Genomic DNA, 11,641 nt, shown 5'->3' with positions numbered 1-11,641 from the left:
CACAGCTGTGTCAGTCAGTTATGCCAGCTGGAGTTGACAAAATCTCTACTTCCCATAAATATGTTTTGGCAAGACGCCGCCTGGTGAAGCTAATAAACAACCGAGCCAAGCTGCTGTCTCTCTGTTCTCGTATCCTTGTAAAATTGAAGTGACCCTCAAGATGATGCTCCAGAAAAGCAGAGAAATAGGAACAAGTTATTTTTACCCAGATTCTAATCCCTTTGAACAATACTTTCTGCAAAAAGGAAATATGAAATACTGAAAATAAAATTAGTAAAGGGAGTATTGTTTTGCCATTGTCAGGATGTAAGTATTTTCAAGTTAGTAATTCCCATCATGGATGCCCTGCTAGGACCTTCTGCAACATTACAGTGGAGGAGTTAGTACAGCCCAGCTGTTTAATTTCAGTATCCAGATCCACTAAACATTCATACAAGTGCAAGAGTTGTGGAAGAAATACTTTGAAACATAATTTTGAGGTGCCTAGTGTAGCAACTGGAGTTTCAAGTCTTACGGTCAACCTTGCAGGCACCTAATCTCATAAGTACTGGCAATCCTCTGGAAATAACTAACCATACACAAAATAATTGTCTGCAGTGGATCACAATTTTTCTCTGAAGCCTGCTTTGGGAAAGATGTGCTCTTGCAGAGTTACCGGTTGTAACTTAAGGTGTTATCGCCATCCCCAGCTTTATAACCTCTGCTTTAGTTTACTGTCTCTGCCCCTGAGCTGTTGTTACAAATCCCATGACCGCTCATAGTCTGCTGTGGTGCCGAGTGTTGGTTTAAAGCCTCGTCAGGGTTAGTAGCAGCCATTGCAGTAACCAAACCAGCACTGCTCTGAAGGAGGTAAGGAGAGTGCAAGTGGTCTGTTACCAGGCTATAGCACAGGGGCTGAGAAACTTCTGCTGAAGAAGGTGACAGATGGTTGAGCTAACATCTTCATCTGCTTCCAAGTGTGTAAATATGCCCATAGAGTAAATGTGCAATCTAAAGACAACAAGATTATACTCCTTCACTTAGATGTGTCTACAGATATTATAGAAACATGTCTCTTCATTTTTTGGCGTCATCTGGAACACTATCTACTGCATTGCACACCTGCTGACTCCCAAGACCCGCTGCTGTCCTCCAGGATGCTGTTTAAGAAAGGGAGGCTGCAAGGTAAAATTTCTCAGATATCAAAGTGCCTTTGAATGTGTTCTGATGGTTAACTTTAAAACTGATATGCTGCTATTAATAGTTTGCCATTTATATTTAGTTAAAAAGATTTTGTTTGGATTTGGCATACCTTTGGATTTTCTGCCGGAGAATTGGCAATGCTAATGTTTAATCATAGACTTTGGGGGGGTTTGTCTATTACACTTAACCTTCAAAGGAAAGTAAAATTAAATGTGTTTTTATTTCTGTTGTTCAAACCAAGTGAAGTTCAAATAATATATCAGTGATTTAAAACAATTTGTAGTAAAATATTTCAATAATAATCTAAGATGAAAATAATAATTAAAATTAACATTGGTGGTTTGAAAAGTATTTTTAGAATTGTAGGCACCATTGATTCACTTGAAGATTTTAAGTTTGTTGAAATTTGTTTTTTAAAAATAACCTGGAAGGAAGTCAGGAAGGGATAAGTGATCAGTGGAGGCGCTTTTTGCTTGAAGTGCCATGTTGTGTGATCAAAATTATTTATGGATCTTACTTAACATATTTTCTCTAAATTATTTCAGTAAAAAAAAAAATTAATGTAATTCTGTGGCACAAGTTTATTGACCAGTTTGGAACACTGCATTTTAAACTCATTTTATAACTTGATGTGGAGAAAATAGTGTGGGGCAACCAACGTAATTTTAACGTCTCATTTTTTATCACTAGATTCCTTTGCTTCAGGGTCTAACTTGGATTTCAGTGGTGGACTGAATCGAGTGAGCCAGCACGATATAGAACAGGTGAGATGTGACAGTCTACTGAAAAGTACAGAAAACGCTTGATTATCATACAGCTATTGGCACGGTCTGACTCTAGTTTTCTCACTTCTAAATAAGCTGTGGTAAAATCGACAGGATATCACTTAAGTTAGGATTAATGAAATGTTAATTCTTTTGGAAAGCATTATGAAGCAGGTAGCAGTTGTGCTGCTGCCCATGTATTTTCAAGTCTTAACGTGAAAAGTTTAAAAAGAGCTAAAAATGAGCTTAAAAATTAATCATTGCTTTTCCCTTGTAAAGCAGTTAAACAGTACGTGCATTTTAATAATAGTTTTCTGGAAAACATCAGTTATCCTTGAAAGACTCGCAATATACGGGCAGGATTCCTCTTTTTTTGTGATCCTGTAGCTGTTGACAACAGGTCAGCTGCAGCTGGACTGTAGAGAAGTGGGACTGAAAAGGATAACAGAAACTGAGGAGACTATAAAATGTAAATACTAGTGAAGAAGTGATTTCTGCTTGAACAGCAATCGAATGGTTTGTGTAAATTTGATGCAGAGGTGGCAGAAAAAAGGATCATTTCCTTAATAAATTGCACTGACGTTTCTACTGCTGTTTGTGCAGGAAAAAAACTGTGCTCAAAAACCTGTATAGTCTCAAGTACATTTTAAGATCTAGAATTATCAAAACAGGTGTATGTTTGTATTACTTTTGTTAAAAAGTAAAATATACAGTAACATCTTGCTGAAGTAGTTACAATGTAATGTTTTTCCAGAGATTGATTGCATATGTATTAATGAAGAAATGTTGTCTGTTCCCATGTACTCTTAACTCCTAAACAGTCCTTTACGGGATAGGAAAATTTTAATTGGGAGAAGCGGTTTTGTGACTATAACCGAAGAAGCTGAATATATAAGACGTTAATTCCTAAACTCATAATTTAATTCCTAAAACTTGAAACAGTTTTAAGGTAGTAATATTTGGATAGTCTGTAAATGCTCTGAGTCACCCAAAATTCTCTGCAGATAAGCTGCTCGTTCAATAATTTTGAGAGAAAAACATAAGGGAAGAATGGAAGTAGTATTTTATGTTTTTCCTGACTCCCTTAATGCTTTTGAAAGTGGTTTCAAGAATAGGTCATAGTGAAAGGGTTGCCAGGTAGTTGATGATGGATAAGCTGACATTCCAGAAAGAGAAGATTTTGTATTGATGATTGCAACAAATCTCTTTCTCAGCTTCAGATGGAAGCCACGAACAGCTTTGGTGAATCTTTGCAGAAGAAGCTTCTGGATATTGAAGGGTTATATTCTAAGGTTCGGTCACGATACACCTTTATTCAAGCTCTTGTTAGACGCATCCGTGGTCTCCTAAGGGTTTCAAGGACCTGAAGGACTCTCAGAGATGTTGCTTGCCCATTGAGACCGTGTCCTAGGGCAGGCGTCCTGGATCATCGGATTTTTTAGTTCATACTTTTTCTAATTGATGTTCAAAATATTTTGTTACTTTTTTTCTTATCCCTATGGACCTGTTTTGTGTATTCTTTCCTACTGCTGCCAACTTGACAGGAAAAATAAAGTTTTGTTTAAAACTGAGTTATGATTAATGTAGAATTTCAAGCAAGAAAGAATTCTGATGGAGAACACAGAAGAAGTTTTGCAACTGTGTTGATAATATATTTATGGACACTTTCAGAGGGAACTAACAGGTCCATGTCTGCTTGTGCTGTTACAGCATCACACAAAGGCCTCATGTAAACATGGATTTTGGGTCTCGGTGCCTGCAGACAGTGTGATCACCCTTTGGTCTGTATTCTGTATGAAAGGCAGTCATTTTGCACTGTGAGCTGCTTGTTTCTGCTCCCTCTCATCCTGCCTTTTTTCAGCTGATAGAAGTACAAGCTGCTTTTCTTTTGACAAGGAAGAAAAAAAACAAATATGGGGAAAGTCATGGAAGGCGTCTGCCCTAGGTTTGGTTCTTATGGCTTGGAGGAGTAAAATTTTCTGTGCTTTTTCTTGCTGGAACAGGAACATCAAGACAAAATAAAGTGTGTGAGGAGGAAGCCAATGTGGTTGAGTGGTAGAATGGTTCTGTAGTTACAGATTGTTCTCACCAGAGACAAGAGATACAAAACTCCTATGTAAAAAAGAGTACAGTGTAACAACTGATTATTGACTGAGTTCTGTTGGATTTCTTGCTTTTATATATATCCTTTTCTCTTACTGTTATCTTGAAGCACAGTTCTCCATGTGTGCCTTGTAAATTTTCTCTCTTGAGTTTTCCTTACTTTGTATTTCACATTTTTTATGATTTTATACGTTTCTGTACGAATTACATTAATTACATCTTGTGTGCAGGGATGGTGATACCCCTGCTCCCGGGTGCCTGTTACTGGCTATTCCTTAGGAACAGTGCAGTGCTAATGGTTTACATAGTTGGACTTTGTTGATTCTCAAGGGGATTTTTCTTGTTTCTCCACCATCTTGGGGAAAACCAGGAAATAATGTACAGGGTTTCTCATTAAATACAAGACTAACTTGGGAATTTGGTCGTTCAGAGGAATTCATTACATAATGTCATTATGGGAACCGGCTGCTCCTCGGGTGGAATTTTGGTAACATCTCTACCACGATATTTTCCCGTGATGGTCTGTATCCTTCAAATCCTGCACACCAGGCACCAAGTACAATTGTTCTCTGTCAGAGCACAGCACAGGACCCTCGGGCTGCTGCTGCGGGATGTCTGTCTGTCTACCCGTGTCTGTGTGTGTTTGTCTGTCTCTGTGTGTGTCTGTCTGTGGGTGTCTGCCTGTGTCTGTGTGCCTCTGTGTCTGTCTGTCTGCCTGTAGGTGTCTGTGTGTGTGTGTCTGTCTGTCTGTGGGTGTCTGCCTGTGTCTGTGTGCCTCTGTGTGTCTGTCTGTCTGCCTGTAGCTGTCTCTGTGTGTCTGTCTGTCTGTGGATATCTGTCTGCCTGTAGGTGTCTCTGTGTGTGTGTCTGTCTGTCTGTGGGTGTCTGTGTCTGTGTGCCTCTGTGTGTCTGTCTGTCTGTGGGTGTCTGTCTGCCTGCAGGTGTCTGTGTCTGTCTGTCTGTGGGTGTCTGTGTGCCTCGGTGTCTCTGTGTGTGTCTGTCTGTGGGTGTCTGCCTGTGTCTGTGTGCCTCTGTGTGTCTGTCTGTCTGCCTGTAGCTGTCTCTGTGTGTGTGTGTCTGTCTGTGGGTGTCTGTGTCTGTGTGCCTCTGTGTGTCTGTCTGCCTGTAGGTGTCTCTGTCTGTGTGTGTCTGTCTGTCTGTGGGTGTCTGTGTGTGGGTGTCTGCCTGTGTCTGTGCCTCTGTGTGTCTGTCTGTCCGCCTGTAGGTGTCTGTGTGTGTGTCTGTCTGTGGGTATCTGTCTGCCTGTAGGTGTCTCTGTGTGTCTGCGTCTCTGCGTGTGCATGTGCCTGTCTGTCTGTCCCGATGCACCACCCCCCTTCCCAACCAGCGCCGCACTCGCCCGGGCCCGAGCTCCGCCTCCCCCCCCCCCCCCCCCCCCCCGCCTTGTGCTGCTGCCGCCTCCGCAGATTCGCCACGGCCGCGCCCCGGCTCCGCTTCCTTACCGCTTAACTCATTCCTCCCTTTCTCCTCCCCGCCTGGCTGCATCCGCGCGGGAAGGGAGGAGAGGGAACCCACGTCCCTTCCCGGCCGGGGCTGACGTTCTCCCTGCTCCGTGGCGAATCGGCGGCGGCGCCGCGCGGAGGCCGCGACTGGTTTACGCGGCCCTGAGAGCGACGTGGAGCTGCGGGCGGGACGGGCGGCGGCGGCTCAACATGGGTGAGGGGCCGGGGGGAGGGCATGGATGGTGGGGGACGTGGCTGAGGGGGGGAACATGGCTGGGGGTTGGGGGGCACGGCTGAGGGGGTCAGCGCTGCGCCCGGGGCCGCTCCAGCCGCTCCTTGTCACCCGAGCCACGGAAACCCCCTCGCCGCAAGAAGGATGTGGAGGCTCTGGAGTGAGTCCAGAGAAGAGCAACAAAGCTGGTGAAGGGGCTGGAGAGCAGGTCTTACGAGGAACGGCTGAGAGAGCTGGGGTTGTTTAGCCTGGAGAAGAGGAGGCTGAGGGGAGACCTCATTGCTCTCTACAACTACCTGAAAGGAGGTTGTAGAGAGGAGGGTGCTGGCCTCTTCTCCTAAGTGACAGGGGACAGGACAAGAGGGAATGGCCTCAAGCTCCACCGGGGGAGGTTCAGGCTGGACATCAGGAACAATTTTTCACAGAAAGGGTGAAAGGGTCATTGGGCACTGGCAGAGGCTGTCCAGGGAGGTGACTGAGTCCCCATCCCTGTTTAAAAGACGGGTGGATGAGGTGCTGAGGGACGTGGTTCAGTGGCAAATAAGAATAGTTGGACTTGATGATCTGGTGGATCTTTTCCAACCTGCTGATTCTATGAATCCTGTGGGCAGCACAGCAGGAGCCAAGGTTTGGTCTGGGATCATGACCAGACAGTCACAGAACAGTTTGGGTTGGAAGGGACCTTAAAGATCATCCACTTCCACTCCCCTGGCACAGGCCGGGACACCTGCTGCTGGACCAGGCTGCTCAAAGCCCTGGTGCTCCTGAGCGCTGGGAATTAAAAACTGATCCGTGTATGCCATGGGTTGCTGATAAAGAATTAATTATGAAAAAAAGGTTTTGTAGAGTAGTAAATAAAGTAGAGGGAATGGTAAGAAGCACTGGTTAAGTGATTAACGTAAACCTGTTCTATTAGGACAAGGGATAATGGTTTTAATCTAAATGAGAAAAGGTTTAGACTAGATACTAGGGAGATGTGTTTTATACTGAGGGTGGTGAAACCTGGAACAGGTTGCCCAGAGAGGTGGTAGGTCCCCCATCCTGGGAAACATTCAAGGTTGGGTTGGGTGGGGCTCTGAGCAACCTGATCTTGTCAAAGATGTCCCTGCTCACTGCAGGGGGCTTGGACTAGGTGGCTTTCTGTGTCCCTTCCAACCCAAACCATTCTATGATTCTGTGATTCTATGAATACAGATGGTATTTGAGCAGTTACATTGTGGGAAAAGCATATTGAAATGTAAGAAGAGGGTATGAGAGGTGCCCAGCAGTAAGCAAAGTTAGTCACTGAGAGGAAAGAGTTATCATCTCTTAGGCCTCTGTGGATCACCTGAGCTTTCTACCTGAGATGTTCCTATTAAAATACCTTTTGCAGCTCAGTTGTGTTAAGGTTATTTGCCTGACTCACGGTAAACAGTGCCCTAAGCAGCACTGTGCAAACTGGCAGCAGATGGTCTCCTGCACCTTCTCTCTGTTTTCCAAGTCTGTAGTCTGCACAGCTTCTGTGATGGGATGGGCTTAAAAGAAGGAAAACAACCTGTTATCAGTTTGAATTCCATCTTATGCATAACCTCACAGCTCATTGCTCCCTCCTCGCCCTGAAAAGGCATTGCAGGTGCCTAGAAAGGCAAACATAAGAAATAATTTTATCAAAACTTCCTTCAATAAGATTTTGGTTGCAAATATTCTCTAATTTGCCTCTTCTATGATATCAAATGTGATTCTAGCTTGTTTGGTGTTTCATTACCTTTTACGGGGTTTAGGTGGATTTACAATAGTATTATTTAGTATTAGATATATTTGTTCTAAAAGCCTTTGGAAAAAATGTTGTTGTTACTGGCCTAAAAGATTAGTATTCTTTATACACTTAAATATCTAATAGGTGCAAATCAAATAGTAGTCTGGCCACGAGTAGTTTTACATGCATTTAAAGAATAAATGAGACATTGGGGAAAGCCAGTTTTGGAAAAAAGAGAAAAAAAAGGGGGAGGAGGCATTTAAAATCATCTTCTAGACTTTTCTGTAGCATTAACTTACTTCATTTAGTGTAGCTTCGTAGTTTGTATTGGAATGCGATTTAACACATACCTATTGATTTATGCATCATCTTAAGAAAAATGAAGTGAATGGTCATGTGGGAGGCCATAAACATCAGAAAGTATTCTTCAAGGCTCCAGCATGTCCTTGTGTTGTCTTTTATGCTGAGAAGATGCGAGTCTGATACAAACAAAAAAGAAGATGGCTCAGATTTTGGCAAAAGGGGAAAAAAAACCTAACCACAACGAGGAATCTTGCTGCTGCTGCGGCGTAATTTTGCTGGATTGAGCTACCATAAAACAGCAGCATAAAATCAGGAAAATGTGATATGATTCAGAATACAGGTGTCTGAGTGACAACCTGAACTTGTCTGTTTTCACTGGAGAAAAGGCAGCACACGTTGCTCAGCAGGAAATGAGGTCGATTGATTGATTGGTCTGTGTTTCCATATCCTCCACGGCTGACATTGAAACTTGTTTCTGTTCTGGTTTTTGCAGGGGGCTTTTTCTCCACCATCTTTTCCAGCTTGTTTGGAACTCGAGAGATGAGGATTCTCATCTTGGGACTCGACGGAGCAGGAAAAACAACCATTCTCTATAGGCTGCAGGTTGGAGAAGTTGTTACCACCATTCCAAGTAAGTGACTGATCTCTTAGTAAAAATGGCCAGTTTGCCTGTAGCTCTAACACAGAAGCTTTGTCAGCTGAACTTGCTACATGCTTGTTTCATAAATGAAAGCACCTTCTGCTGTTGTATTTAAGAACTTTATTGCATAACAGTGTTACAGAGTGCTATAGAGGTACTGCATACAGGAGTATTTTAGGCCTGAAAATGTTGAAGTAGAAGTGCTGTAATTTTCTTCAGAAAAATACAGAAAAATTGCCAACAGTGAAATTGGTTTTTGTTTCAGCCATTGGATTCAATGTTGAGACAGTGACATACAAGAATCTGAAATTTCAAGTGTGGGACTTGGGAGGACAGACGAGCATAAGGTAATAGATCTCTTAAAATCAATACATATAATTAAATTTCTCTAAAAAATACTAATCTCTTGGATTTCTCATAGCTGGCACTTCTGAAGATTGGTTCTTTTCTGTTTTCAAGACAGCCCACCATCAGGAGGGCACCTTCATCTGATAGAATTCAGTTAGTAAAACCCATTTTAGACTATAGATTAGAAAGAAACAAGTTAATTTTGCTTTGCAAAACAAGTTTCCTTGTGCAGTAGGCAATTGTGTAGCATTCTGAGACAGGGAAGTAAGTGACATAAACTCCCAGAGACATTTAAGAATATTTAAGAATATTTTCATATTTTTAAGAATGCAAAGCTAGGAAGTTGAATTTAGGCATAGATGATAACTTTCTTTTATCGAGGTTTACAAGTTTTGTAATGAGTTATTGTATGCATAATTTTAGTGATCTCTTCAGGATCCTTGTATGCTCTTCTCCTGATTCCTTTTTAACACTTGGTAGCGAGGTGCAGTGTAGTTAGTTAATAAGTAAGGTGCAGGTTCCTTCCCTTTTTAGTCTCAGTAAGATTATTCTGAAGAAGGCAGTTTGTTATGGTCCTTGTTAATTGCTTGCCTATATGCATTAGTCATTTAAGAATTCTCTGTTTATCCTCCTTTGGTGATCATGATGATTATCTGTGGCAGAAGCCTGTGTCTTTAAACCTGCTTTGCTTCCTTGTCCCTCAGTTATGGACCTGGTGTCCTGCATGCTGATTCCCAAATAAATATGTCTCTACCAATTCTGTCCTTTCCCTGTTTGCAAGCTGCCTTTTTTTTCTTTCTTGCTGCTATTGAAAGAATTTTTACTCTCTGCTCCTTTTTGTAGCCTCTTGAAGATTTCTTCTGTTTGCTTCTTGGGGCTTTTTACCCCAGAGACAATTTTCACTTCCTCTGGGCAATCTGTTTTTCGTTGTCTGGCTGAAAAACGCTGCCAAAAGAGCAAATTATATGACTAGAATTTATCTTTCTTCTGCAGGCCATACTGGCGGTGTTACTATTCGAATACAGACGCAGTCATTTATGTAGTGGACAGCTGTGATCGAGATAGAATTGGCACTTCAAAATCAGAGCTCGTTGCTATGTTAGAGGTAAGAAAACAAAGGATGACAATGGCATCAGTAGAACAGAAACTGTTAAAAAATTAAAACTGTTTTTTGGATAGTGACATGTGACATTTGATTTGGTGAATCGAGTGAACCCTAAAGTCACCTGTGAAACTTCAGCCCTCGGAACAGGCCCACGCGATGCATCTGACTGAAACGCACCAACTAGGCTGCAGCTATTTCACAGTTCTGTGCAGCCTTTTGGTCAAATGAAAATTTTATCTGTCTGCAAGGACAGCTGCTCAGTACTTCAGTGATGGCAAAATAGGGCCCTGAAGGATTAACAGTAATCGGTGTCCTGCTCTGTTTTGAAGCTGAAGAACATATGTAGAACAGGGTAACGGGACTAAGAAGATAAGCTGAACAAACCCTTTTTCCCAAAATTCCTGCAAGCGTTTTGCTATGCCTTATTACCACCAGCTTGCTTCAAATTGTAAAAGGCATAACCTACTGTGTTTGAAATTGTTCTAATGTGGTATCGTGCTGGGAGCAACTGGAGTTGAAAGTAAGTGCCCCACTCTCCCTGAAGAATTTTTTAAAGAACAAACCATCAGCAAACTGAAAACCATGAGAGTTGCTGTAGTTTCTTTTCGTTCTTTGGGTTTCTCTGCTTAAATAAATGCAGTAAAAGTCTCTGCAACAACTTGCATGTTACTGTTTTTTTAGGAAGAAGAGTTGAAGAAAGCCATTCTGGTGGTGTTTGCAAATAAGCAGGACATGGAACAGGCCATGACTCCCACAGAAATGGCAAATGCACTTGGCTTACCGGCTTTGAAGGACCGAAAATGGCAGATATTCAAAACCTCTGCAACTAAAGGCACCGGGCTTGATGAAGCAATGGAGTGGTGAGTAACAGTAACTGTGCTGGCTTCATTAGGACATCTGCCTGTTTTTTTTGGAAGACTGGATCTCTGGAAGGTCTGAGTCCCTAAATGCCAGAAAATGAGCCAGTGGGGGAGAAAACCAGCTTGGCAGAGCAGAGAGATCAGGGTGGATATCAGAAAAAAGAGGAAAGTGTATGAGTTTTGGAAGAAGGGGCAGGCATCTCATCAGGACACAGGGAAAAGAAAGAGTGATTTTCTCCTGCAAATGTCTCAATCATAATTGAAATGACTTTTCAGTAAACTGACAACCTTTTTCCTAGGTTGGTGGAGGCCTTGAAGAGCAGGCAGTGATGCAAAGCTGACAGCTGCAAAGAAGTTGCAGCCTCATCCAACATCCCTCCTTCTGCAGTCAAGTACTTACTTTCAGGCCACAAATACTTGTAAATAGGACAGATTTGAGTTTGACTCCTGTAATGTGGATGCCTCTCTTGAACTGTAAAACTGAACCAACTGAATGTCTGTGTACATTATCATATTCCATTTCTTTGTTTAAAGGATGTACTTACGTTAATTTGTATGAAAGTCTTACTGGCTGGAAAAGGTGCTTTTTGTTGTCCTTCTCCCCCCCTCGCTTTGGTGGTTTCAAGTTTGAGTGGCTACTAAATTTGTGTATTAAAACACTAATAAAATCGGGAACTGTCAGCTGTACTTATAGGCATGTTGCTCGCTAGAGGCTCCTTGCTTACAGAAACAAGTCCAACTGCTGCCAGTTCTAACATTTAAGGTTTCCTTAAGCTGATCCACTGCTTCAGAATCTTTCAGTGTAGATACATTGTTACAATAAGTACAGCCACAGAAATAGACAGCACTGGCCATTAACCTAGCACTGGTTTTCTGAAAGGAAAATATGTGTCTTCAATAGCCACC

At 42.3% G+C, this 11,641-nt stretch overlaps 2 protein-coding genes across 3 annotated transcripts in view; both read left to right on the top strand.

Moving 5' to 3' along the window:
- Nucleotides 1–3,517, top strand: part of NUP205 (nucleoporin 205) — a 48,665-nt gene extending 45,148 nt beyond the window's left edge. For both annotated transcript variants that reach the window (XM_069857149.1, XM_069857140.1), the window contains exons 40-43: nt 6–129; nt 1,036–1,164; nt 1,873–1,946; nt 3,161–3,517. In XM_069857149.1, coding sequence (XP_069713250.1) covers nt 6–129; nt 1,036–1,164; nt 1,873–1,946; nt 3,161–3,313 — 480 coding nt within the window. In that variant the 3' untranslated portion in view covers nt 3,314–3,517. The remainder of the gene's footprint in view (nt 1–5; nt 130–1,035; nt 1,165–1,872; nt 1,947–3,160) is intronic.
- A 2,104-nt stretch (nt 3,518–5,621) lies between these two features.
- On the top strand, nt 5,622–11,416 carry ARL1 (ARF like GTPase 1). Its single transcript, XM_069857209.1, has 6 exons — nt 5,622–5,726; nt 8,276–8,413; nt 8,688–8,769; nt 9,764–9,875; nt 10,557–10,735; nt 11,035–11,416. Exons 1-6 carry the CDS (start codon nt 5,723–5,725, stop codon nt 11,063–11,065), a joined length of 546 nt encoding a protein of 181 aa, XP_069713310.1. The 5' UTR covers nt 5,622–5,722; the 3' UTR covers nt 11,066–11,416.
- Nucleotides 11,417–11,641: the final 225 nt, after the last annotated feature.

This window comes from Phaenicophaeus curvirostris, chromosome 1 (genome assembly GCF_032191515.1).
Source record: "Phaenicophaeus curvirostris isolate KB17595 chromosome 1, BPBGC_Pcur_1.0, whole genome shotgun sequence".
Classification (NCBI taxonomy): domain Eukaryota; kingdom Metazoa; phylum Chordata; class Aves; order Cuculiformes; family Cuculidae; genus Phaenicophaeus; species Phaenicophaeus curvirostris.
Note: the sequence above shows the minus strand (reverse complement) of the source record. Positions and strands in the feature narration are given on the sequence as shown.